At 40.8% G+C, this 28,000-nt stretch overlaps 1 protein-coding gene across 1 annotated transcript; it reads right to left on the reverse strand.

Annotated features, from left to right (window-relative positions):
* Window positions 1-28: 28 nt before the first annotated feature.
* On the reverse strand, window positions 29-27,996 carry LOC138854316 (uncharacterized). Its single transcript, XM_070096751.1, has 3 exons — window positions 27,990-27,996; window positions 6,140-6,288; window positions 29-2,087 (listed from the first exon to the last, which is right to left on the reverse strand). The coding sequence occupies exons 2-3, from the start codon at window positions 6,161-6,163 to the stop codon at window positions 1,818-1,820; spliced, it is 294 nt and encodes a 97-aa protein (XP_069952852.1). The 5' UTR covers window positions 6,164-6,288; window positions 27,990-27,996; the 3' UTR covers window positions 29-1,817.
* Window positions 27,997-28,000: the final 4 nt, after the last annotated feature.

The following is a 28,000-nucleotide window of genomic DNA, read 5'->3' on the forward strand; positions in this document are numbered from 1 at the left end:
CCATGGTAAGGACAAATAAAACTTCCAATACAAGAACAATTATTATTTGGAAAATATCCAATGACTTAAAAAATAAATATTTAAAAAAAAATTTCCTTTGCAAGCTAAAAATGTTCAAGTGTTATTGTAAGAATGTGAGTAACATGAAGTATGGCTACCTGTCACTCTTCACTGTCACATTAATGTTAACCTAGCTATAACACTACTATATTATCTTAGTGGAAATTCCCAGAACTTGGTTGACAGTGAGTGCTGCTGTCTGTAATACTCAGTGGGTCAACTGACAGTGGGTTAAGCTGACAGTAGGTCAGCTAAAGACACTAACAGTGGGTCAACTGGAAATGGAAAACAATGATCCACAAGAGTAACATAAAATGCAACGTACTGTTTGTGACGGTTCCCTCGCTCGATGATCAACGAGGCTTCAGGGTCGACCAAGCTGGGTCGTGACATAGTATCCGAAATTTAGAAGAAACTACCAATGGCGTTTTACCATTTATGGACTCTTGTTTTAAGACACATTGTTATACTGAACCACTAACCCTGAGGACTGGACCGTGGGGGGGTCATAGCCTTCGCCAACAATAGGTATGTCGATGACACCCTGGTAACGCCACAACAGGTAATAATACCATTCATATTCATCTTACTTCCCTGAGTTCTTGATAACATCAGAATTGTTTCACAATTCTGTAAGTGTAGTATTGGGTTTTACATATCTAGAGTTTACAATCCTATATTGTTCTAACTTTCTTTTATTAAAACAAGTTACTGGTGATATGAAATTACTAGAATCATAGTTGATATTACCAGAACCAGCCATGGTGTGCATTACAAGCTTCCAGTATGTGATGGCTTTATTCACCTATATTAATCTCACATTTAAAAGTAAATGAAATGGTGATTTTGGTGTTTAAGTGTGTTTTGAATTTATTTCATTCACAAAATGTGTTTAACCCACATGGGTCCTTCAGCACCAATATTTTTTCTAATGAACATTTTATGATAGTTTGCTACACAAGTGCCTCAAAAACCTGTTTGATACTTATACAATATGTGTAATAGTTATGCTTGCAATATGAAGGAGTTACTACAGTAATGTATTGTCACTGTTGGCTCACAAATAAAATTAATATTGTAGGAATTTTTTCATTTTAATTGTAAAATTATTCGTAATTTTTTCATAAAAAAAAAAAAAAAAAACTGCTTGGAACCTGTATATTATAAAGTCTGAAGAACCATTATGTAGTAGCAGAGTACCTAATATATATATATTATAAATATAAAAACTTTCAAAAAATTATAGACATTTTGTGTGTAGATTAGTCGCTGAGGGAATCATGTACCATCGTACCTCGCTTCCCTAGTACAGTGGACCCCCGGTTAACGATATTTTTTCACTCCAGAAGTATGTTCAGGTGCCAGTACTGACCGAATTTGTTCCTATAAGGAATATTGTGAAGTAGATTAGTCCATTTCAGACCCCCAAACATACACGTACAAACGCACTTACATAAATACACTTACATAATTGGTCGCATTCGGAGGTGATCGTTATGCGGGGGTCCACTGTACTTTCTTTCACTCTTTATTACAAAATAGGAAGATACTGGGTGAGCATTAACTGTAGTAACGTGCAGTCACACCTTGAGTCTTGTTCATCACCTCAAGTAATAACTTAAACACCTCAATATTCTGCTTGTCCAACTTCAAGCTCTATTCACACATAGAGTGTGCAGTAACTAATTATAACAGAGTCATGAAGGTTAAGACTAAGAGTTTGTGCTTCCAGGACACTGTCAAATGAGAACAGGAGGTCACTGACACTTTTTCTTATTTGTTTCCTTTCTCAAGTCTGTGTGATTACTAAGGCCTAACTCTTTTAGTAGCTTCACAAAGAGGTTACGGAGCACTACGCCACACTTGTACTCCTCAGTGTGAGCTCTGTTGTACAACTCACAGTTCTGGAACACCAGACCAACATCAGCAATAAACTCGCCATCTGTCGTATACTTCATGTTGGTCAGCTTGTCTCGTATTCTTCTCATGTCCATCGGCTTCTTTACAACATCATAATAGTCAGGAGCCTGTTGGAGAAGTAGGTACACACGTTAAGTAGATTCAGTTAAGCAAAAACGTATCTCTGGCATAGAAGAATATTCAGAGGCAGCAAGGATGGTGCTCTAAATGTATGGGGGGCATGGGAGGGAAGAGCTTCTACATTGTGTATGTACATGTGTGCAGTTAATTGGGTCCTGTACAAGAGACTGAATACCTATCAAAGCTGAGGACTGACGACCTTAAAATTACCTCTGCACTTCTACCACTGTCTCGTGTTACAGTCACCTCTGTAATTGACTGAAGCCTGCTGCACAGGTGAAAAGTTTCTGGCAATAAAGATACTCAAGTGTTGCTCATGTGTCTTATTCATTAACCTCTTGTATTATATACCATTTATAAGCTACCCCCCCCCCCACCACCATCACTACCACTTCCCCACTACCAAGTGGTAAAAATAAACCACATTTCCTTACTAAATTACAACAAACATACTTGGGCTTACCACAAATATGCAAAACAAACATTACTTTCTCAAATGTATTCATCTTTAACCCTTTCAGGGTCCAGAGGCCAAATTTCAAAGTGTGCACCAGGGTCCAAGAATCTTTTTCTGAAGGTAATAAAACAAAAAGTACAAAATTTGATGGAAAAATGATGAAATTATGCTCTCGCGAATTTTGATGTGTCAGCGATATTTACGCATCGGTGATTTTGCTGACTTTGACTCCCATTTTAGTCCAATTATATTATTCCAGTCGAACAAATTCTTAGCTATTTCACTAGTATTACTTCTATTCTATCGATTGAGCACAAGAATTCGCCAAGTCAACTGTTTCAACTACAAAATAAAGTGATTGATAATTTGGCCAATTTAATGCGAAGTTCAAAATACTCCAATTTCAAAATAGGGTCCAGAATAAACAATGTTGGCATTCCTGGCACTAAACTAACATTTCCGCTGTTCATTAGTTATGTTTTCAGGCTTTACAAATGAATTCCATTTTTATTTTTTATTCCCATAATAAATTTCTATTCGAACCAAATAACATAATTTACTGTTATGCAATATTGTAATAATTGTATAAATAATATCACCACATTTGTGAACATATAGTAGACCCACCAGCTGGCGTGTATTAGACGTGTGAGGTCATTTGTTTACTCTTGAACATCGGCAAAAATTTAATATTTCCGCTACTTTGAGCTCAGTTTCAAGCCATTTTCAGTACTAAAACCAATCAAAATCATCTATATTTCTGTAATATATCTTCCATTCTATCAAATGAGGCCAAGAAATCGCAAATATAACCATAAAAAACATACGAAAAAACACTGCAAAGTTGCTGTCTTAATCGAAAATTATGGTCTGTTTTTTTTTCTCCCATTATGCACTGTGTGCTGCAGGATATGTTTTATGCAGTGCACACATACCACATAGATGTATTCTCTCGTATCTAGGCCCAAATTTACTGCTCACAGTTTATCAGAGTGAGCTGAGCACATGGCGTAGATCTACGGTTTGGACTCTCAACGTAAAGTTGTAGATCTGCAGCACGGACCTTGAAAGGGTTAATCAAGAAAAATACATTATAATAAAATATTGCAAGAGGCTGTTACTGGAGGTTTATTGGCCAACCAAATTAATTTGAATCAAAGGGAAAGTGCTAAACCCACAAGGGACATGTAGCACCTGGGGAATAGGAGGCATTCAAGTTTAATCCAAGGAGGAGAAGGCTAAGTCCAGTTCTTTGGATCAAGAGGAGCTCTCCAGCATCAAGGCACCTTTGAGGGAAGGTTGACCAGGGCTTACATTGTAGCGAAGAAAATGTTCTCTCACTCACTCTCTCTCTTTCTCTCTCAAGTCATACATCATCACCTTAACTCCTGATAATATGAATCTTCATGCAACACTAACTCAGCATGAAACCAAGACATGACTAACCAAGCACTCATATTACTGTGCCTACCACATACACAGAACATTATTCTTCAATATTAACCCTCCTCTCAAACTTTTTCTTGAGAACTACAACAGAATGTACTTGCATAACACAAGACATAAAATTCTCTTTGATATTCCTTGTGTCCTTCTCTCCCCATGCAAAATTGCTATGCATATAAAGGGCCCTAAGATCTGGAATTCATTGCCCAAACATACAAAACCTTGATAATAACCCATATGCAACATCCTTTCATTTTTTATACCACTGGTAGTGTCATCCTGCCAGAATGACCTATAACCTATGCCCTAAGTAAAGAGAAACAATTCAGGAACATGTGTAATATGTGTTTGGCAGGCCATCTGGCTGGGTGGGTTTGGGTAGCTGGCTGGCTGGCTGATTGACTGGCTGTCTCTATCTCCGTCTGTCTGTATCTCTGTCTTTGTCTATCTCTGTCTCACAGGTACACATAAATATAATTATTATTCATAGGATAACCCAAAAAATCCAGACAGTGTTATACTGTGCTTTTAGATCTAAGGCATAACAAGCATGACTGGCAAGTATTACACATTTTCACTTGTTCAGGAATCAGATGTGACTACTCTGCATTGTTGTGTACTACCTATTCATTCTTGAGCTGCTCTCTGAGACAGAAAATGAGACAAGCAGAGAGACAGGAAGACAGAGAGACTGAAAACAGGAGACAGAGATAAACAGAGCTGGACAGACAGGAAGATAGACAGACATGTTTATGTGTAACAGTGATAACAAATAAAGCCAAGGCAGTGCACGATCATCATATGTCACTCCACTGCTACACTGTCACCAGTGGAAATTTTTTTTTTTTTTTTTTCAAAATATTCGGAGCGCTGTGCGAGAGAACGTAGATCTATGTTTGGACAATTAAGGGGTTAATCAATCAATTGTTAATTCAATTACAGGCTCTCCTCACTTAGCAACGTACTCGTTTACTGATGCCTCGGACTTACGACGAGCTCTCTGACCAGTATGCATACATAAATAATGTATACTAGAGCTGATTTTCTCTATTCTGTTTATTACAATATACAGTACACTACTGTACAAACATTTAAAAATATACCAGAACTGTTATAAATGGTGGAAAGGTGACATTAAAACAATATCAAAGATAGCTGACACAAACCCACTACCATGATAGTATGCTCCTCACTTATTGACAAGTTCGTTTACCGATGTGGTCTTAGGAACGGAACTCCATCGTAAGTGAGGAGAGGCTGTACTGCTAAACCACTACTACCTCTGTTGAAATATAAAAAACAATGTTCAATTCAAACCAACTATGATATATTCCTAGTAGTATGTTAAGCATTAAGTTTAGTCTGCCCAAAATGCCCCAGCATGATAGTGTCTTTCTTTGTACTCAGCAAAGCAAAACTGTAATTACACATTGTAAATTATGCAAAGAAATAAAATCCTTATTCCCTTGTGTGCACACACACGTGTACACACATGCACGCGCGCACACACATACACGTGTACACATGCACGCACGTGTATACATGTACACAAATGCATACATGCACGCACGCATGCACACACATTCATCATGATATACTGAATACAAGAGTTGCAGGTGTACAAATTGTGGGGGACTATGGCACTTGCTTATTTATTTTGCCTCTGTCAATTCTCCTAAAGTTAATCTTGCTAAACATTTCTTAAGATAGCTGGGTAATGAGGTGCACAACAGCATTACCCAAGCATTCTTAAGAATGCCTGGGTAATGCTGCTATGCACCTCAGTGAGGTTGTGTATTGTGCAGTACATGAAATTGTTCTCTGATTAGAGCTTCATTGTTTGTGAATATCAAATATGGCATATCAATCCTAGCTCACATTCAGAAATGCAGTAGCTGTCAGTGTCACACACTGTGATGCACTGAATATGAGGGTCAAGGAACTATCTAGTACAACTGTATGAGATGTTTCTCAGACCCAACACATCTCAGAAATTTACTGAATTTAAAAAACTTTTATCTGACATCAAAATTATTACCAATATCTAGGAAAGACTCAAGCCTAGGAAACACAAGTTAGGTCTACTCTCAAAAACACTAGAGTAAACTTGAAGCAAGTTTTTGTCTGTACACTTACAATTTTCTTGGAGACTGGCCTCATGAAGGGCCAGCTTGCTGGGTGCCGCTGAAGTTCATCCAGTATGGTCTCCAGAGCTGGGCAGTTGAGCTCACTGTCTTCGTTGACCAGTGAACGTCTACCACTGCTTCGTTTCGGTGGTATCCAATCTATAAAGATAGAATCAAAATAATTTTTTTTTATCATATAGGGAAAAAAGTAAGAGTGTAACAGAGTTTGTGGAAGCTGATAAAACAGATTGTATAAACAATGCTAGTAAACCTGAATAAAAGTTATGAAAGCCTAAGCAATATTACAATTTTAATATATGTATCAAAAGATAAAAAGGCTACACTCAAATAATAAAAGTGAGAGGTAAACTGCCTCAACACAACAAAAATATGTTGCCCTGCGAGAGGTAACTCGATTAAGGATGACAGAGTTGGTCATCTCCACCATGGTTTCAGTAATCATGGACTCGATGTTGTCCTCTGGCAGGTAACTTAACTACCTAAAATGAGGATGCACACATGACCTACACAATACAAGGTTGGACATGTCCCACTCTGTATAGATCCAGACTTAACTATCGATGTACTAGCATGTGTGGGATGACACTCAGCAGTTCCCAAGAGAACATGTATTGTTCCTGGTGTTCAAGGTTCAGACTCGTATTCTTTAATATCTAAATTTCTATGATGCAACAATCTATTTTTATTAAACAATCAATAAAAAAGAACATCAAATAAGTATTAAACTGTCTAATTCTTGTTATAAACAGAGAAGCACCTAATGTACAGCATTTAAACTAGTATCATACAGCATTTAAATTAGCATTAAAGATTAGTAAGTTTATTCAGGTACAGGTACACATAAACAGTTACATAAATTATCATACATAGCAGCATATATTTAGATTACTTAGGATAACCCAAAAAAGTCAGACAAGTTAATATTTTAACATTTATCATGAGCTATAATTCCAACTATCAGAGAAGTATAACATGGATAAATGAGAATTTTATAGACACTATGAAATCCCCACTAGCATTACCACAGAACAAGAGAGTTAGCCTATCCTTCATAGGCTTGTATCCTGGCAGTGCCTTTGCCTCCTGTGTGAAGTAGGTCCTCTTTGGCATTTTCTTCCAAAAGAGGCCTGTTTCATCACAACTGAAGACTTACTGACGGAGGAATCCTTCAGCCTCTATGTACTCCTTGAATTCATCAACGAATTCTTTGGACCCACATTTGTCCAAACTTGCAGCCTCGTCCTGCCTTACCACACTGTGTATGCCAGTTCGCTTTCTGAATTTGTCTAACCAACCTCTGCTGGCCTTAAATTCACTAACAGCAGCACTCGTTCCAGGTACGTGTATTTTCTTTGCGAGATCTGCATGCAACTGCCTTGCCTTTGTGCAAATTATCGCCTCCTCAACACTATCTCCCGCTAACTGTTTTTCGTTGATCCACACCAAAACAACTTCTCAACACTTTCGACTGTTTGTGATCTGTTTCGTTAGCACATTCACCCCTTTCGCAACATCAGCTTTCGGATGGAACTGATCATTGATGCAGACTTCCCAAACGTCCTGGCGAGATCGGTCATGCATATGCCACTTTTGTACTTTGCTACGAGTTCTTTCTTGAATTCTATTGCATTTTTCACCTTCTTTATCAAAGGGCTGGCACTCGGAACTTTCTTTGGCCCCTTGGTGGCTTATTTAGCAGTCGCACTCAATAAACAAGCACAAAAAAACAATGGATTATTACGAAATGTTTCAGATGAACATGCGGGGGTAATGCTCACTCAACGAGAAACAAAGCCAGACTTAGTCAGAATGCGTGGGATGTTTTTTGTGGGCGCGGGCAGGTGAATGTGTTTGGTACGGCTGACCATTGTCAACTTTACAAAAACTGAGTGGATGTATGAAAACTGGGACAAAATTTCGACGAAAAAAGTCGTCGAAGACCCAATCCTACGAAAACCAGGGCATACGAAAACCGAGGTTCCACTGTACTTATTGGTAAGTGTTAAACTAGTAAGATACAAGTCCCTGGATTAAGAGACCTTTGCTGGCATCAAGGCACTAATTTCACCCTTGAAAGGACAATATTGTTTTTATGGAAACCTGTGAATGATGTTTGTGTTGCCGAGTGCTTCAAGTGTGGTGATGTTAGGAGGTAGCAAGTGTGGAGGAACGGCTTGTGTGAGAGATCTATTGATCGATGGAGAGTGATGGCATGCAAGCTGCCAATCATGCAGAATATCACCACATTATGCCTCTCCAAAAGCAACACAATATGAACTACAACATCAAGTACTATTAAAGCCTTTGTCACACAAAGATACATCTACTCAGGCCACAGTAATGCCAAGTGTACACCAAACACTGAGGAAACAGTAACTAGAAAAATGCAATGACCAGGATAAAAGAAGACCAGTACGTGTGCAAAACACAACAGGTCTGGTGGAACAAGCAATCATCAGAGAAGCCTGGTCCTGGTCCTGGGTCCAGCTGCGAGGATACAAAAATTTGAAATATATCACAAATAAACTACACAACATGAACAATTCCTGAATCATACAGATGCATAAACCTACACACCTGATGTTCAAGTAGCTACCAAGGAGAGAACAACACAGCACAGATGCATGAAGGCTGCTCTAATCTGCACACACACAATACCATTCACCAGAGTAACTTCTATCACAAAAGCAGAATATTTCAGTGAAGGATTATTATTATAATAAAAAAGAAGTGCTAAACCTACAAGGTCACACAGCTTCAGTGAAGGATGACATGACACGACACAGTAGATATGGTGCAATGTTGCCCGGCTCCTCATGAACAACATCAGGATCTCACCCCACCGATCACTCGCCTCAGACTGCTTGTTGCTTATCCATTTCAACCAGTACTGTCTATCAGTCATTTCTTATACTTGAATGGAGGGCATGGATTTTTCACTTTCATGCTTCTTTAAGTTATACATGTTTACTTAGTGAACTGCTGCTTTATATCTGGGGTATTTTGCCCCAGCTAGAGTGTAAGTCTTGACCATAAATACAAATAATCTTACCATTCAATGTATATTAATCTGGTGATTTACACAGCTCTTATTCAAGCTCAATTATATTTATTTGAAGTACTGAAGCCACAGATCATACATCTTAAGAATGAGATGATCAAACTGTATTCAAGGGGAATTATATTATACAGTGTTTAGTGGGAAGTGCTAAACCTATAAGGAGGCAATGAGATTTGATTTAGAAGAGGGAGGCAGTTCCAGTTCTATGATCAAGAGACTTTCACCAGCATCAATACACCTTCCTTGAAAGGTTAATAATGTTGAATGTGAGCTAGCTGGTTCTCAATGAGAATGTTTTTCATCAGATTTAGATGACAAAAATCCTACATTATTATTATTTTCACAATGGCTAAACTCATTTGAGTTCCAAAGTGCTAAACAGTTAAGAAATACAAGTGTGCTAGGCTAGCTTTGTTGTTGTTGTTGGGGTTTATAGGGCTACTGACATTGTTCACAGTATCGAACTCTTCCTTCCAGTTCCTGGAAAAGAAACCTTAACCAAAGTAGATGAAAGATGACCAATGACCGTATTATATGTCCCCAATGCGCTCTGAAGCCAGTAAGAAGGCACAGATACAGGCCAGGATCTCCTGGTCTGTACCCCTACCCACTGAGGAGGAGGTAGGGTCAAAGACTGCACCCTGAATGTGCACAAAGCCACACGGAGGAGAGTCCATGCAGTGGTAACAGGCACCACAGTAGGAAGTGTTCCACCGTCTCAAGCTGAAAGGGACACCATGGGCAGGACGAAGAGTCTGTCATCCAAAGGCGATGATATGAGCTGCCAGCTATGAATATTCAACCCGGAGGCAAGTCAGTGCAACATCCACTGAGCAGCTGGGATGGCAAGCCCAAGGGAAGGGGCCACTGAAAGACTGGACTGAGCTCAATGCTGAAGAAGAAAGGGAGCATGCCAGATCTCCCTCCCATTAATGACGGATTTTCCTTCAAACAGTCCTTGTGAAATCACTGTGGCCCAGTGCAAGAGGGTTAATGGTAGGAAGTGTGTGCAAGGGAGGCCTCTCGATCCCACTGAAGGGAGATGCTCCAACCCGGACTTCGCAAAAAGTGCGAAAGAAGCTGCATTTGTTGGATGAGGAAATGGAAGAACTGTGGACGGCTAGAATACAGAAGTTCCAGGGAAGATTGGGAATCAGAGAAGAGAACCACAGGCTGAGGAGGAAGGTGAGAAAGGGCAAAAATCAAAGCCTGGTGAATGGCGAAGAGCTCCCCTCCAATGACCAAGTGAACTGCCAGGTCTGACACAGAAAAAGATCAGTGCTGAAGTTAATGCTGAGCCATCTGTGTAGATGGAGAATGAAGAACAATATATGAAAGCATGAAACTCTTCAAAGTGAAATGCTGCCATCTAAGGAGTCTCCCTGTACCTGCATGGCCAATCCAAATGGATGTACCTTTCAAGGTCCATCCACGGGGACACAAGGGAGTGGAGACGGGAGGGTGTCAGCACCAGCGCAGGGAGTGAGAGGTAGGCCAGGAAACGTCAGTCCCTGGCCATAAAGGAAGGCTGAACCGAACGTGGAGAAACAGAAGCTGCCACCCACACATGTGGAGAGAGGCAGCAAGGGTGAGTACAAGGCAAAGAAGCCATATGATGGAGAAGCAAGCAGTTCCTCGCCATTCTCAGTGATGAGAGATAGACTATCCCAGACTTTGCTTCCAAGGCAGCGATGAGGGTAGGGGAAATGCCCCTAACATACTGCAGAGGGCTGAATTCTGGAGAATGTCCAGGCGGCAACAAAGAGGGAGAGGCTGAGCCATATACCTCACTTGCATAGGTGAGCTTGCTATGAATCACAGCCATACAGAATCCGACAAGGACATCTCGATCTTCCCCTACTTAGTGCCAGAGATCCAATGCATAAGCACCATGCAGTGTGCACAGGAGAAGTGGAGGGCTATTATATGCTGCCTCTATGTCAAGAGTGGGGCATCCAAGGCGACACCCAACCATCGATGAGAGGAGACCAATGGAATCGGCGCCTGACCCAGTGAACCAATGGGAAGAGAGAGGCATCGCTTAGTGAAGCATAAGAGGTGAGACTTGGTGGCACTAATCTCCAAACCCCAAATGGTGGCCCATAACTATGTACTGTAGGGCATTCTGGATTTTTTCCTGTGCTGTTGGCAGGGAAGTGGACCTGTACATAAGGGCCACGTCATCTGCGTACACCAAGATATGAATGCCCTGAATGGAAAGGAGATCAGACATTAATACAGAAAAAATTAATATTATGAGAACTGATCCCTGGGGCACTCCCCGGAGTGAGGACATCACGACACCAACTGTAGCCCAGGAGGTTCTCCCTTGCAAAAAGTTGTGTATCCAACAGAGGGGAGCCCCTGCCAACTCCATGCCGAGTCAATTACACCCCAAAGGTCCAAAAAGACTTCAAAGAGACTCTCCTGGCTTTCAAATGAAGTATGCACTAACTGCATAAATTGAAGTAAAGGGTCGAGGGTGGAGCGACCCTCACAGAAGCCACTTTGCTTTTCAAGCAATAGGTCATATTCCTCAATCCACCATGAGAAAGGAGCAACCACCAGCCATTTCAACATCTTACCCAAGCAGGGCAGTAAGACAATGGGCTGGTACGAGCCTGGTTGAGTGGCATCTTTGCCCAGTTTCAGAACTGGGACTAGAAGCGAGTGCTTCCATACCTCAAGGATAACACCCTCAGACCAATTGGCATTGAAAATTGTCAGAATGGCATCAGTACAAGAGGAGGGTAGATGAAGCAAGAATAAAGGATGGTATCCTCCCCAGAAGTGTGTGAGGAAAGCTGGAAGTGTTCGCTGCAGCTCATAGGGACCGAAGGGAGAAGCCAGCACCTGACAGTCAACCCCAGGCACTGTAGGAGGCAGGAACCCTATTTGATCACTTTAGATGGTAGAAGAGGAGGAAAAGCAAATGCAGGCCCAAAGAAATCAGCAAACAACTCTGCTTTATCTTCAGGCAAAAGTGGCGCTGCACCATCTCCCAACAGGAAAAAAGAACTTACTGTCCTTGATCCTAACACAGAATGAAACCCCATGCCCGACTAGCAGAGGTGCGAAAGGAGAAAGAAGAACAGAAAAGAAGCCCATGATGCATACTTTGTGTGGAGGAGGGTTCTCCGACACAAAGCATCTGCCATTTGGTAGGCTAACTACAGAGACCTTGAAGGTCGGCACTGCCACTGTGCCCATGCCTGTCAGCACACCTTCACTGCCTGGAAACACTAATCTGTCCACCCTGGGAAATGGGGACTGATGGAGGGGAAGACAATAGAAGCTTCCAGAAAGGCAGAATGAGTGGGAGCCTGCCTCTAGTATGACCCCTTGAAGGAATAACAGCATCGTCCAGCACAAAGTCCTAAGGCAGGGTATAGGAGAGAGTAATCAAGAGATGATCACTCCCCATAAAGGGGTCTACACACACAATGGCTGTAGCAAGAGACCCACACCTGAGAATAAGGTCCAGGGTAGAAGCTTGCTCTGTGTAAGGATCCACCCTAGTCTCCAAGCCTGGCAGCATGAGCATGGAAAGGCGAGACAACAGGAGGGCTTAGAACAGGGCCCTAACTGTGGGATTCACCAATCTCAGACAAAGAGATGGCTCCCAGAAATGGTGTCTAGCACTTAAATCCCCCATAACTTGCAGTGGACCACTGAGTTGCCCAAAGTAGTGGATAAACTCTATGTTACTGACCTGCCCAGGTTGTAAACCATGAGGAAGGTACACCACTGGGAGCCCAAGAAAACTAGCACAGCTAGTTTCTAGAACCCCTTTCTCATAGGCTTCATGAGAGAGAGAGGGGGTCATGCTCGGGAGCCAGTTACACAAGAAGAGCCAGGCCACCACGAGGCAGCCGAACAGAATGGCGAGAATGCAACTACATCTCGGAGAGGCCCACCACTAGAGGCTCTACCTCAGCTTGATACTTGTGGAGATCCAGGAGCTTCCCCAGTATGGAATGGACATTCCAGAGAGGACAGACAGATGAGCGGGAAGGAGTCAAGTGTGTGAACTAAGAAGCCTGATGAGGCGAGGAAGAACAGAGACAAGCATTCATACAAAGGGAACCCTGCCAAAAGGACAAGAAAGAAATGAAGTCTGGGCAGGTAAGAATGAAACAGAGCTTTCAGTAGGGAAGGGTCCTGAAACAAGGACAGACTAGGGCTGGGGTTGAGAAGAGATGAAGGGGATGGACTGCAGTGAGGAGCAAGGCTCTGGGTCCGGCAAGGGACCCATATGAACTGGAGGGGGTACCAAACTTCCAGTTGGTTTTGAAGCTGCTCCACCTTGACAAGACAAACATCATAAACAAGGAGGAGTGCAAGCAATAACCTCTGCAGAAGAAGCTAGGTCTGAAGACACCTTTAGATGCTGCCACGCTGGAGGTGGAGGATCCTCTCTAAAGGAAGTGTGTGTTCTGAAAGAGCCTCAAAATGGTTTGAGACAGGGATATTAGTCTTCACAGCTGCAGAGAACAGGCGCCGTGGCCTCACTGGTGCTGCAGAGATGCCCGTAGAAGAGGGTGCCAGAAATGAAAGAGTTAAGGGCCAACGGCAGGTGACTGGCATCAAGGACTGCAGGCTGGAGTTACATTCATCGAGTGGAAGGGACTGGGCCCTGGCAGTTTGGGAAAGGAAGAGCCAGGCAATACATTGGGCCAGACCAGGATGTGACTTTGTGGGACACTTTACAAAAGTTGCAAGAGGCTGGGTGGGAACAGGGAACACCATCTTTGACTGCCAAGCAAAACCCGTTACAGTTAGTACATCTGACCATACCATGGCAGGACAACTCACCATGCCCGAAGAGAAAACACTTCCGACATCGAAGGAGAGGAAAGTGTAAGGAAGGACAGAAAACCTAAGCTTGCCCAAAGTAACAAACTCCAGGAAAACACCCGAGAAGCATACACAAACCATACGAGATGGGGCGGGATGAGTCGAGAGGCTCCAAACCTCCTTCAGACCCAGGTCGTCACCCCCTCTCTGCTTAAGATCAACTCAGAATGAATTTCCTCATCTGTGAGGGATGAGGATATTGGACCGATTCTGACACAAGAACATAAAAAAGAAGGAACACTGCAGCAGGCCTACTGACCTATGCGAGGCAGGTCCATGTCCCCCCTCCCCCGGATTAGTCCAATGACCTGCCTAGTTGGGTCACTTCCACTTAAGGAAGGAGCACGGCATCAGACCTAGTAGCACAAGCTAGTCAGGTCCAACTCACACCCACTCATGTATTTATCTAACCTATTTTTAAAACTACACATTTTAGCCTCTATAACTGTACTCGGGAGTTTGTTCCACTCATCCACAACTCTATTACCAAACCAGTGCTTTCCTATATCCTTCATGAATCTGAATTTTTCCCAACTTGAAACCATTGCTGCGAGTCCTGTCTTGGCTGGAAATTTTCGGCACGCTATTTACATGCCCTTTATTTATTCCTGTTTTCCATTTATACACCTTGATCATATCCCCCCTAATTCTACACCTTTCGAGAGAGTGCAGATTCAGGCCCCTCAATCTATCCTCATAGAGAAGATTTCTGATACATGGGATCAACTTTGTCATCCTCCTCTGTACGTTTTCCAGAGCATTTATATTCATTCTGTAATACGGTGACCAGAACTGTGCAGCATAATCTAAATGAGGCCTAACCAAGGATATATAGAGCTGAAGAACAACCTGAGGACTTCTATTATTTATACTTCTAGATATGAAGCCAAGAATTCTGTTAGCTTTATTGCGAACACTAATGCACTATTGTCTTGGTTTTAGATTACTGCTAACCAGAACTCCTAAATCCTTTTTGCAATCAGTAGTATTAAGATCTACATTATTTAGTTTATATGTGGCATGGTTATTTTCCTGTCCAACATTTAGAACTTTGCATTTGTCTATATTAAACTGCATCTGCCACTTCTCCGATCATTGCATCAGTCTATTCAAATCTTCCTGGAGTGCTCTTGTGTCCTCATCAGACTTAACTGGACGGCTGACAACAATCAGTTGCAAGGATCAAGGAGTGGATCTACCAACAGACAACACTTCACTTACCTAGGACATGAATGGTACTAAGCGGCAAATTCCTAGCCAGAAAAGACTGACGATGAAGCCTTAGCCTTAGGGTGGTACACGTACTGAATTGTCGGACACCACCAACCACTTAAGCCTTGCTGAATGGAGAGCCACTGATCGCATTGGTGACCTCCTGTGGGTTAATGAAGAGCGTACCACCGTCCTTGGGGTGTACAAGAACCACCATCATATCTGGAGTAATTTGGGGTGGCAAAGGAGCCAAGTCTAGACAAAAGGTAGGTTGGTGTTTTGGGCCAGACGGGTGCCTGGCTCCCTCATTGACCCATTTATGTACCCCGGTAGTTGACACTGTAGTCATATCATGGTCTGGAGGTGAGGCAGAGGACATCCCAGCTTAACACACCAGAAATGGACAAGAGACTACCACCTGACAGGAAACACTGTAGAACACACGCACAAGAAAAGGGGAATGAACAAGACTGTCACCGCCGACAAGCAACCCCATAGTTTCAATGATGAAAACACGTTTGCAGTCCACCAATGCTGGTCACAATCCCTGGCTAGTTTTGTTGAAATCATGCAACAATCAGTATTACAAGTGCAACTGTTAGCAAGGATACTGAGACTGAAGACAACCAGGTGTTATAGGTACACAGGTGAGGAGACATTGGTATGAGTATAAACTTGGCAGAGGTTAATGGGTTTAGAGTTAGAAAATGTGAAAAAACAAAAATCACAGTTGCCCTAAAGATTGGGCCTTCAGCAAGAAGAACAGTAAGAGTGAGTGTGTCTGGGTGTTGAAAGTGTATTGTGTGTGCTCTGATATAAGTTATTAATGTAGGGATGTTACCTAACTCATGATGGAGGCTGAGGTAGATATACTAGTTACCTTGTAAGCAGAGGTAGAGGTAGATAGAAAACTTGGGCAGTTACTTGTAACATACTTGTGAGGAGTTTCCAGGGAACTTTACTCCAACAGGTGGACCTAAGACTGTTAGTGTCTGCAGGTGATCTTCAACATGGTCTTGAGTGTTTTTAATTGAAGGCTTGTCTCTATGTTGAAGATGATATTGTAGTGTTGATGTACAACTTGAGTGAAGATGCAGAACAAACCACATGAGGATGGATATCTTTAGCTCTAGATCTTTCACACTCTCATGCATTGTTAGGAGCTATGCAATGTTATAAATACAGTGGTACCTTGACTTACAAGTGCCCCAACTTACAAGTTTTCTGAGTTATGAGCCGTTGCTCGGTTGATTTTTTGCTTTGAATTGTGAGCCAAAATCTGAGTTATGAGCAAGCTTCAGATATGCTGCCACTAGTTGGCACAGCGAACGCCACAACAGTGCACATGGTTACCTCGCCGTGGAAGCATCTCTTTGTGTTTTGCTTGCATTTTGTGCAGTTTTCTTTCTTTCTTTCAACACACTGGCCGTATCCCACCGAGGCGGGGTGGCCCAAAAGAAAAAATGAAAGTTTCTCCTTTTATATTTAGTCATACAGGAGAAAGGGTTACTAGCCCCTTGCTCCCGGCATTTTAGTTGCCTCTTACGACACTCATGGCTTATGGAGGAAGAATTCTGTTCCACTTCCCCATGGAGATTTTGTGCAGTTATTTTGCCAATTTTTTTTTCTAATCATGGGTCCTAAGAAATTAAGTGCAAAGGACAGTGCTGAGAAGAAGAGGATGATGTCCATTGAATTAAAGCACGAAATCATAGAAAAACATGAGCGGCGTGTAGTCGACCTGGCGAGGCAGTACAAGCATAGTATGTACTTTGTGCCTCGTACCTTCTTACAGAGAAGGCACGACACAAGAGTGTTAATTAAAGATCTACAGCTAAAGATTTCTATTTTCATGTGGCTTGTTCTGCATTAATATTGTCTGTGGTTGTATTGCAGTGAGTAAAGAATAAAAAGGCACAATACCATGACTGGAGCAATACACAAATAACCTGCACACACAACAAAACTAATGATGATGTTTCAGTCACATGGGAGCTTTCTTATATGTACATTATTACAACCTACTGTACATTCATTGTGAGTGAGGTAACCTTTATAAAGGGATCGAGGCAAAACTGGTTAGCTGAACTTTAGTCCTGGAGATGGTAAGTGCTGTTGTTGCACTCTGAAAGACGAGCGAAGATGTTACAGTTCTGAGGGTCATCCGAAGTCTGATGTCAGCACATTTCTGGCAAGACACTGACTGAATGATGGTAAATGAATTTTTTTTTTTGGTCACTCTACCTTGGTGGGAAACAGCTGGTGTTAAAAAATTAACGGGCAAGTGTTAAATCCATAGGAACCACACAGCAAGTGGGGAATGGGGAGGGGGCGATTGTGAATCGAAGGGAAGGATAGCTCATATTCCTTGGATCAACATCCCTTCATCAGCATGAAGGCAGCACCTCAAGGTATCAACAAGTGTTGATTATCATCTTGTTATTTCCAGGAGAGGAGGTAATATTGATTTTTATATTTTAATTATTCATCATCAAGTTAAGAACTACACCAGAAAGGTTCTTGATCTTCATAATGATGTTTCAATATATGTAAATATTATTAATGTGGAAGCATTAAGTTCAGAAGTAATACTGGGTAATAGTGGATCCAAGAATATTGTTTTGTTACCTATGGAGCATTTAGTTTTTTGTTAGGATTTGTTTTAGTTTAAGGTAGGAAAGGTTGGAGGGAAGAGGTAAAGGTGTTTTTGTATGCGAGGGGCTTGGTCATCCAGCAGGTGTGTATGAGCATGTTAGACAGAAATGGAGGCAAGGGTTTTTTATGACCTTACATGCTGCTGGTGTGAGAGCAAGGCAACTTGAAGGGATTCAGGGAAACTGGTCAGCCAGACTGGAGTTGTGAACTACAGTGCCTACACCTGAAATACATTGTATCCCAGTGCCTTCTTCTCTGCCTAACAATGTTATATTACATGTAAACTACATTATCTATGTACAGCATAAAAAGAAATGAAAATATGAATTTGAAAAAGTGGTGGGGTGACTGCAGTTTGGAGAGGCATCTGAGCTCTGATGTTGGTGCACCTCTGGTAAGACAGTGATGGAGTGAGTCATGGTGAAACTCTCTCTTCTTTTATTCAGGTCACATTATCTTGGTGGGAGACAGCCGGAGTTGAAAACAAAAATTATAGCAAGTGTGAAGACTAGTGATGCTTGCGCTGGATGGTTTAACTTGTTGGTTAATGAAACTGTGGCAATAAAGTTGACATACAAGTGAACTTGTACAGAAGAGCCAAGACAGTAAGACATGTAAAGCACTGTAGGGGCCAGTTGGGTTGACACAAAGTACTGTAGGGGCCAGCTGAGTTATAATCACTAGGAAGACTTTACACATGAATTTATGAAGAATAATCTTGTACACATTTTCAATGGAAAATCACCCCAAGTTAATTTCACTTTCAGATATTTACAGCTCTCCTACACTCATGTTGTACTGCATGTCCAGTGTCTCCTTGCCTTCCCCAATACACATGAGCCTGCTTTGAAGTTGAAGAAGTTACTTGTTTTATACTGGGCAGTGACAAGAAGGTTGTGACTAATATAACAGCTTCTGAAGAGCTCTGGTATTGATGAACACCTCCTCCACAATGTTCTAGTTTAATATCCACCAAATTTAAGTGGAGTTAACAACACACTGGTGGGATGCCAACACCAGAAGCCTGGTTGACCAGGCAGTCACAAGAGAAGCATGGCCACAGGCTGGGGCCCAAGATAAGTAAACTCACAACACATCACAGGTACACCACCCCTACAGGTACAGATAGGGTCACCAGAATGGATCCTGGCCCGGATCTTCTCCATGTGGTGGCCCGGCATGATGGAACCTGAAAAGTTCCCTCGGGCAGTTCCTCATCAGCAAGTTGCGCCTGGTGAGTGTGTGTTGCGCCTGGTGAGTGTGTGAGGTGCACCTGGTACGGCTGGCACCAACAAACAGGCCTGGTCTTGAACCAGGCTACACGGCCACTGACTCGTACAATCATCAACTTTGCAGTTGAAAAAAATCAAGTTTGTTTAATAAAGATGCATCACTAGGCATGAACACCTTCACAACAGTAAGCTTGTCACATGAACACCTTCACAACAGTAAGCTTGTTACATGAACACCTTCACAACAGTAAGCTTGTTACATGAACACCTTCACAACAGTAAGCTTGTCACTTGAACACCTTCACAACAGTAAGCTTGTCACTTGAACACCTTCACAACAGTAAGCTTGTTACATGAACACCTTCACAACAGTAAGCTTGTTAGATGAACACCTTCACAACAGTAAGCTTGTTACATGAACACCTTCACAACAGTAAGCTTGTTACATGAACACCTTCACAACAGTAAGCTTGTTACATGAACACCTTCACAACAGTAAGCTTGTCACTTGAACACCTTCACAACAGTAAGCTTGTTACATGAACACCTTCACAACAGTAAGCTTGTCACTTGAACACCTTCACAACAGTAAGCTTGTTACATGAACACCTTCACAACAGTAAGCTTGTTACATGAACACCTTCACAACAGTAAGCTTGTTACATGAACACCTTCACAACAGTAAGCTTGTTACATGAACACCTTCACAACAGTAAGCTTGTTACATGAACACCTTCACAACAGTAAGCTTGTCACTTGAACACCTTCACAACAGTAAGCTTGTTACATGAACACCTTCACAACAGTAAGCTTGTTACTTGAACACCTTCACAACAGTAAGCTTGTTACTTGAACACCTTCACAACAGTAACCTTGTCACTTAACACCTTCCCAGCAGTAAGCTTGTTACTTGAACACCTTCACAACAGTAAGCTTGTCACTTGAACACCTTCACAACAGTAAGCTTGTTACTTGAACACCTTCACAACAGTAAGCTTGTCACTTGAACACCTTCCCAACAGTAAGCTTGTTACTTGAACACCTTCACAACAGTAAGCTTATTTGAACACCTTCACAACAGTAAGCTTGTCACTTAAATACCTTCACAACAGTAAGTTTGTTACCTGAACACCTTTACAACAGTAAGCTTGTTACTTGAATACCTTCACAACAGTAAGCTTGTTACCTGAACACCTTTACAACAGTAAGTTACTTGAATACCTTCACAACAGTAAGCTTGTTACGTGAACAACTTCACAGCAGTAAGCTTGTTACTTAAATACCTTCACAACAGTAAACTTGTTACTTGAATGCCTTCACAACAGTAAGCTTGTTACCTGAACACCTTTACAACAGTAAGCTGTTACTTGTTGAACACCTTCACAACAGTAGTGTGCATATAAATTGGGACAGTGATAAAATAAGACATTTATTTGGAAAATTAATGTTTATTTGAAAAATACATGACAATGATATGACTGATAATTAATTTGAGATATGCTACTCTTTGCTTTTATAAGCATTGCTACACACTGTGGTATAAAGTCGACCAATGTTAAACACACTTGGCACGTAATTCATCGTTGTAACAAGTCCTAACAGCAGCAGCATTAGCTTCACTGTTGAATAGTCCTGCTTCGCAATCCTGTGTTTGGTTATTGCCCATAGATTCTCAATTGGGTTGAGGTCAGGAGTTTCCAGGTTAATTTAGAGTGCCTTGCCTACTCTCTTTGAAGAATGTCAGCATTTTTCTGGAAGTATGGCATGGAGCAAGATCCTGCTGAAAAATGCCTTCTCCATCAGGAAAGTCTCTATCCACAATGGGAAACAAACGAGTTGCCAGGATTGCCTTGTATTTGTCACTGTTCCCTCAAAAATAACAAGCCATCTAGGGTCTTAGCAGTAAAACTACCCCAAAACATCTTAGATGGGTGTTTTGGCACTTGTTGAACATGTCCATTCTGAAGAGGTTCACCTCTGCTCCGTCTCACTACCAATGATCTGTACCCACGTCCTTCAAAATGTGCTTCGTCTGAAAATATAACTCTTCTCCATTCATCTGTCGTCCATCCCTTATGATTAAGTGCCCACAACAGCTGTTTTTTCTTCATGGCAGCAGACAATAATTGTTTAATGACAGTTCTGCCAACTTCAAGGACCTTGGTCAAACAGTTGAAGAATCAACATTTACACCAGCTGAAGCCAAATCTCTCTGTAGATCTTTGCTGGTTTTCTTGGGATCCTTCACACTATTTATTATGATAACCTTGTCATTGTGAGGTGCTGTCTTATGTTTTCTTCAACAATCACCACTGTTGTCAGCTCTCTTCAGAATCCAACCAACAGTTGATTTTGCTAAGCTCAAATTTTCAGCGATCTGTGTGGTACTCAAATCAGCATGTTTTCAAAGAACTACAATACTTGCATACTTCCTAGGTGCAACATGCATCATGAGTTTCAGCAAAAATCCTGAAGTGAAGGGAATAATTTGGTGAAACCACATTCACTCAGGCTTGCAGGAATAACCTTACAGAACAACAGCTGTTTTTAACACTGACAAGAGTCGCAGGGTAACACCATAGCTGTTGTAGCGCTGATGAGAGTCACAAGGTAACACCCCGGCTGGATGGTTGCCCTAAGTCAGTAGCAAACTCTTCTGAAAAGAAAAGAACCCAAACTCTATTAATTAATCTGGAGACTAAGACATATTATGAGATCATAACAAGACTTAATCCAAATTTTAATTGCCCCTTTTTAAAAAGGGAAATTTGGTAATAAGTAATCATTTTTTTAATAAAAAAAAGGAGGGATAAATAAATATAAAAGGTATGATGTGTACGTAATGAAAGTAGTTTACGATTATGTATTGGTGGATAAAAAGGTTGATGGGTCCAGGATGTACATGTTTATAGGGGGGCCTTTGGATATATCGGATCATTATTTATTTTGTAGCTACGGGGTTAGAGTAAGGGTGGGGGGAAAAACGGGAAAGGGTTGGCAACAAAAAATGAGGGGGTGAAAGTGTATAAAACTAAGGGAGGAAATTTCGGGTGGTTTAAAAGGCGACTTTTGGGAGAAAGGTGGGCTAGTGAAAAGATGATAGTGGGGGTTGAAGAGGTTAAAATATTTTAAAAAATGAGTATTAGAATGGGGGGAGAAGTTTTTTTGGTTATGGGGGGGTGGGGCGGGGGGAAAAGAGGGTGATTGGTGGAATGATGAAAAAAGGGTGTGAAAAAAGAAAAGGTACATGAGGGTTTTACAAAGAGTGTTATAAGAAGAGCAGGGGTTATGGGGGGAAAAAAAAGAAAAAAAAAGGGGTGAGGAGTGCAAGGGGGGCAGATGAAAGGGGGTGGGAGAAGGCACTGTAAAGAAATTTTAATGAAAAAAAAAAAATTTTTGGAGTGGAGTTAAACAAAGTTAAAAAAAAGCCTAGGAAAATAGGGATTTGTCATTTAAAAAACAGAGTAGGGGGGTTAGTAGATTGGGGGATGGAAATTTTTGGGGAAGATGGGAGGGAAAATTTTGAGGAACTTTTTTAAAAGTTGGAAGAAACAGGGGCCCGTAATTTTTTGCCCCTGGTCAGGAAATTTTATCTTTTAAAAAGGGGAAGAAGAGCCCGAATGTAAATTTTGGGGGAAAATTGAGGGATTAAATAAAAAAGAAAGGGGGGAAAGCAACCCGGAAATGATGGGATCATGACGAAATTTAAAAAAAAAGGGGATATGTGTTGGGGGGTGGGTTTTTACTTTTGTTTAATAAATTGAAAAAAGGGGGAAAGGGACCTGGGATTGGGAGAGAGGGATGTATAGTCCCCTTTTTATGAGGAAAAAAGGGGCAAAAAGGGCCCTTTAAAAAATTTTGAGGGAAAAAAGCTTACTGGTATTTGGAAAAATTATGCAGGGAAGGGGTTTTAAATTTTGGGAAAAAATTTAAGGGAAAAAACAGGGGTTTGGGGATAAAGGGGGTTTTTTAAAATGGGTGGGAAATGTGAAATAGGGTTTGGCTAATAATTGAAAAGTATTTAATAAAAATAAATTTTTTTGCCTTTTTTTCAGAAGGGAAGGGATTAAAATGGGGTGGGTGGGGGTAGCGATGTTTCAAATTTTATGGAAAAGGTTTAAGTTATTAAAAAGGAATTTTATGAGGATAGTGAGGCTCAGGTTGGGGGGTTAAAAAGGGGGAACTACTTCCCGGTAAAGTAGGTCTTAGACAGGGATGTGTAATGTCACCATGGTTTTTTTTAATATATTTATAGATGGGGGTTTTTAAAGGAAATAAATGCTGGGGGTTTGGGAGGGGTGGGGTTAAATTTGGGAATCAAATTCAAAAAAGAATTGACACAGTTACTTTTTCCAGTTTTGTGCATGGGAGATTCTAAGAAAAATTGAAAATTAGTGGATGAGTTTGGGAATGTGTGTTAAAAGGGAGAAATTTTAAAGTGGGGCATAAAAAGAAGGAAGGGGTTTGGGGGGTCAAATGGTTTAGATAAAAAAAAAGAATTTGGGGTTTTCAAATTGGGGGGGGAGGAAATATGGAAAAATTTGATGTTTTCCCGATACTTGGGAGTTGGCGGGGTTCGGGATTGGGTTTTTGAAGGATGGGTTTCATGGGGAAATTTATGAGGGAAAAAAAAAGTGGTAATTGGGTTTAGGTATGTAAGTCAAAAAAACGTTATCATGGAGGCAAAAAAAGGGTGTGAAGAGTATGGGAGGGACCAACCTCCTTTTGGGTTTGAAGCTTGGGGGGTAAATCCGGCCCGCGAGGGGGGGGTTTTGGAAAGGTGAGTTCCGTTTAAAGGCAATGGTTTTTAAATATTTTGCAGAAAATTAGGAAAGTGGAAAAAAGGAAGGTGTGGGGTTAATAAAAAGGTATTAGTCAGAGGGCAGAAAGGGGGTTTTTGAGGTGGTTTTTGGGCATTTAGAAGAATGGGTCACAGTAGAATAATTTTTTTAAAGCATATAAATTCAGGGGAAAGGGGAAAGGGGGGAGGGGGGAAATGCGTCCCCAGGGGAAAGAGGGGGTTAAAAAGGGGGGTTTTGTGGGTAAGGGGGTTGGGGCTTTGCAAAGGGGGTGGCGTGTTAGATGGGGGTGAATGGGGGGCCAAATGGTACTTGGGGCGGATCTGTTGGAGTGTAAAAGGGTAATTTTAGTGAAAGGGTTCAGGGGAAAACCGGGTTTTTTTCATATAAAAAGGACTTGGAAATCCTGGGAAATGGGGGGGTAATGCCTGCATTTTTAAAAGAGGTTTGGGGTATTGAGTTTGGAAGGGGTATTTATGTTTTTTATATGTTTATACCTAACTTTTTATTCTAGGGACCTCTCCCAAAAAATATTTAAAGTTTTAGTGTGGTGAAAGTGTTGAATGATGGAAATATTTTTTTTTTTTGAGGGTTTTTTTTCTTTTTTGGGGCACCCCCCCTCGGGGGGGGCAGCCCAAATTTTGAAAAAAAAAAAAAAAAATATAATCTCCATAGGGAAATTGGGGAAAAGAATTTCTTCCCCCCCATAAATACATGCAAAGAGGTGACTAAAATGCAGGAACCCCAAGGGGGCCAAGTCCCCTTTTTATGAATTACTAAATTTAAAAAAAAAAACTTTTCTTTCTTTTTGGGGTCCCCCCTCAGTGGGATATAGGCCCATTTTTGTGGGGGAAAAAATTCTTTAAAAGAAAGATCGTGTTTGATATCGGAAAAGGGGATGATACAAAGAATCCCCGGGGACGGGGGAATAAAATTTTGGGGAAAGGGGGTCAATATACAATTACAGAATGGGGGGTCTTTAAAACTCACTTTTGGGCCACCCAAACCCTCAACCCGGGCCCTAAGCTCCCACTAGCCCCCCAAAGTTCTCAGGCCCCCAGCCCCAGCCCCCTGGGCTCTCTCTAAAAGGCCTCTCCCCCAAGGTCCCCTTAATTTATAGCCCTACATATAGCCCCCCCCCAAATTTTAATTCCCGTCGAGGGGGAAACCCCACGGAAGCATACCAAAACATTGCCTCCAAAAAAGGGAGGGGCCCTCACAGTATTAAGTTTCTGGAATGACCCCTTCCCCTCCTTTCTTCCGCCTTTGGGTTGCCTCCCATGGCTTTGTGTGACCCTGGATTCCTGGCTCTAGGGGGCCCCCAAAGATGAAAACAGCAAAATCTGTTGGGGCCCCGGTTTTTGTCCACAGTCTGCCATCAAAACATGTTTTTCGGAAAATTTTCCGGAAAAAGGTTAGATTCCTCTACCAAAATATAAAAATTATTAAACATAAAAGGGAAAAAAAAAAGCAACTTTCACCCTCTTCCCTTTGAAAGGGAGGGGTTTGTGGTGTTTTATGGGGGAAGTTTTGGGGTTTTTTCAATGAAAACTAGGGTATTTTTCCACACCCGGGTTTTTAATTGAGGCCCAAAAACATTAAACAATTAGGTTTAGAAAAATTATATAAGTAAAGGCTCTCAGAAATTCTCAAAGCTCCTTTTCATCCCCTAAAGTTTGTGTTAAATTTGTTTCCCCATGTTAACACCTCTTAACAGTTTTAGGAATGTTTGTTGTTTTCCCCAACCCCTCACAACTTCTTTCCCTTTTAATAGCTCTTATTTGGAAAAGATCTGTTAAAATTATTTAAAAGAAGGGTTTGGGTGGGGGTACCTTTCCCTTCTGATACCTCTGATGAGTTGAAAAGGGCTCCCAACCCGGGGAAAACAAAAAAGTTATCTGGTGTCATGATTTAAAAAAAAAATATGGTGGTGCTAAAAAACCATTCGGGAACAAAATTTAACTTTAATTTTTATATCCATTAATTTTTGTCATTTTCGATTTTCCCTTAATCGGGGACTGTTCTTTTTTTTTAAATTAAAATTTTACATAAATTTGGGGGGTTGGTTCAGGGTTTCCCTAAATGATTATATTTTAATTTCTTTGTGAATAAAAAAGTTTGAGAAGGGTTGCAGGTGCTGCATGTATGGGAATGTTCTCTCTTTTTTTTAAAGTGCCCCTTGAAGGAGGGGGGGTCATCCCAGTTTTTTAATATGTATGGCAAAAAAATTTGGTGAAGATTTCCCGGGAGACATATATATCTATGTTGTTTGCGGGGAAAAAATTTTTCCAAACAAACTCAAAGGGCCTTTTTTAAGAACGGAAAAAGTTTTCAGGAAAATTGAAAATAAAAAAAAAAAAGAAAATCACATTTGAAGGGAAAGGAAATTTATTTTATTATTTGTTTACAGGTAGGCATCAATTAACACTGGATGGTTTGTTTTAAACTATTTGGGTAAATTTTTTAAAAAAAATTAAAAACAATCATACGGGCATAAAAAAAAAAAATACACGGGGATAAGACATTTGCATGTAGGGTGAGACAGGTCAAAGGTGACCACTGAGTCAAATGGAGTAGTGCCTCCCAAAGTGCTCCAAATGACTGGGTAAAAAAAACCTCCACAAAAACAACATGGGGAAAACGGGTTCCCGGCCAAATAATAAAAAAATTTTACAAGATTACAAGATTTGGGAAAATTTAAAAAGTTAGAATAGCTTTTAAACTTACCCCAAAAAAACAAAACAAGTATATAATAAAAGGGATTTTTCTAGGAAAAAACCAAAAAGGGAAAAAAAAACAAAAACAAATTTGGGGAAAAGCCAAATTTTAACAATTTAATTTTTTTAAATTTTGGGTTTTTAATTTTTAAAACATTTTTTAAATTTTTCAATTTTTTAAAAAAAAAACACAAAAAAAACATAACTCTTCGGTATTAACACAAACTAAATTAAGAAAGGGCTGGTGGGGAAAAGCCCATTTAATACAGACTCTAAAAAAAGGGTTTTTCCCCCAAAACATTGCTCTGGCAACCAAAGGGAAAAACCCTTTGTTTCTAAACCTCTCATTCATTACAGAATAAATAAAAGGTCTATAGGGGAAAATCATTGATTTTGATGATGTGATAGATGTTTTTTGCGGGGATTGTAAAACAAAATATAAGATCAGAGTCAGTAGATTTTACCTGTACCCCGGGGTAAATTAGTGAAGTAAATCAGAAACTAGTTTTTTCTCTTCTTTATTTTCAATTTTTTTGTTTATCATTGAAGATGAATAAATGAGGTTCTGTTGCCTGTACTCAAAGTGTTTTTTTGAGTTTATATTTCCTCAATATTACTCGATTTTTTTTATTTTCCCAAATTAAAAAAAGGTTAAGAATTTCTCCTGTTGGTTTCCCCTTAAAGCTTTCCCGTTGCTAAACATTAGTCATTGGGTATGCAGTAGTGATGAAACCCGGGTTTATCCCCTCCCCCCTCCCTTTTGGATTTCATGGGGGGGCCAAAAAGATCCCAGGGGTACCCAAACCCTTCAACCCCACCAGAGATGACACAAACTAACTCTGCTCTTTCTGCGTTTATAAATCAATCCCAAGAACTTTTTCCTATTAACCTTTCACTGTCCAGACCCCTGAAAATTTAAAAGGGGAAGTTCACAAAGTAAATAAACCAACATAAACAATGGTCACACATGGGGCCTAGATTAACAAAAAGAAAGTATCACATAAAAAAGCAACATAAATTCTATTTCCACATCCCAACATAAGGGGCCTAGATTAACACAAGCGGTATCAAATAACACAAGCAACAAAAGTGTCCTGGACAACAAAAACAATATATTATCACACCGTCTCTCTCAGAATAACATAGACAACAAAGTACCCGGAACACTAACATACAACACAGCATCACAAAAGTGCCCAAAGTAACACACACAAACACAACACCCAATAGGAATGTCCCAGACTAACACAACACAAAAAGCTAGCACCACATAAAAGTATCCAAGACTAAGTGGGGGTTTAAATACCAGATTCATAT

Source organism: Cherax quadricarinatus, chromosome 54 (assembly GCF_038502225.1).
Source record: "Cherax quadricarinatus isolate ZL_2023a chromosome 54, ASM3850222v1, whole genome shotgun sequence".
Taxonomy (NCBI): Eukaryota; Metazoa; Arthropoda; class Malacostraca; order Decapoda; family Parastacidae; genus Cherax; species Cherax quadricarinatus.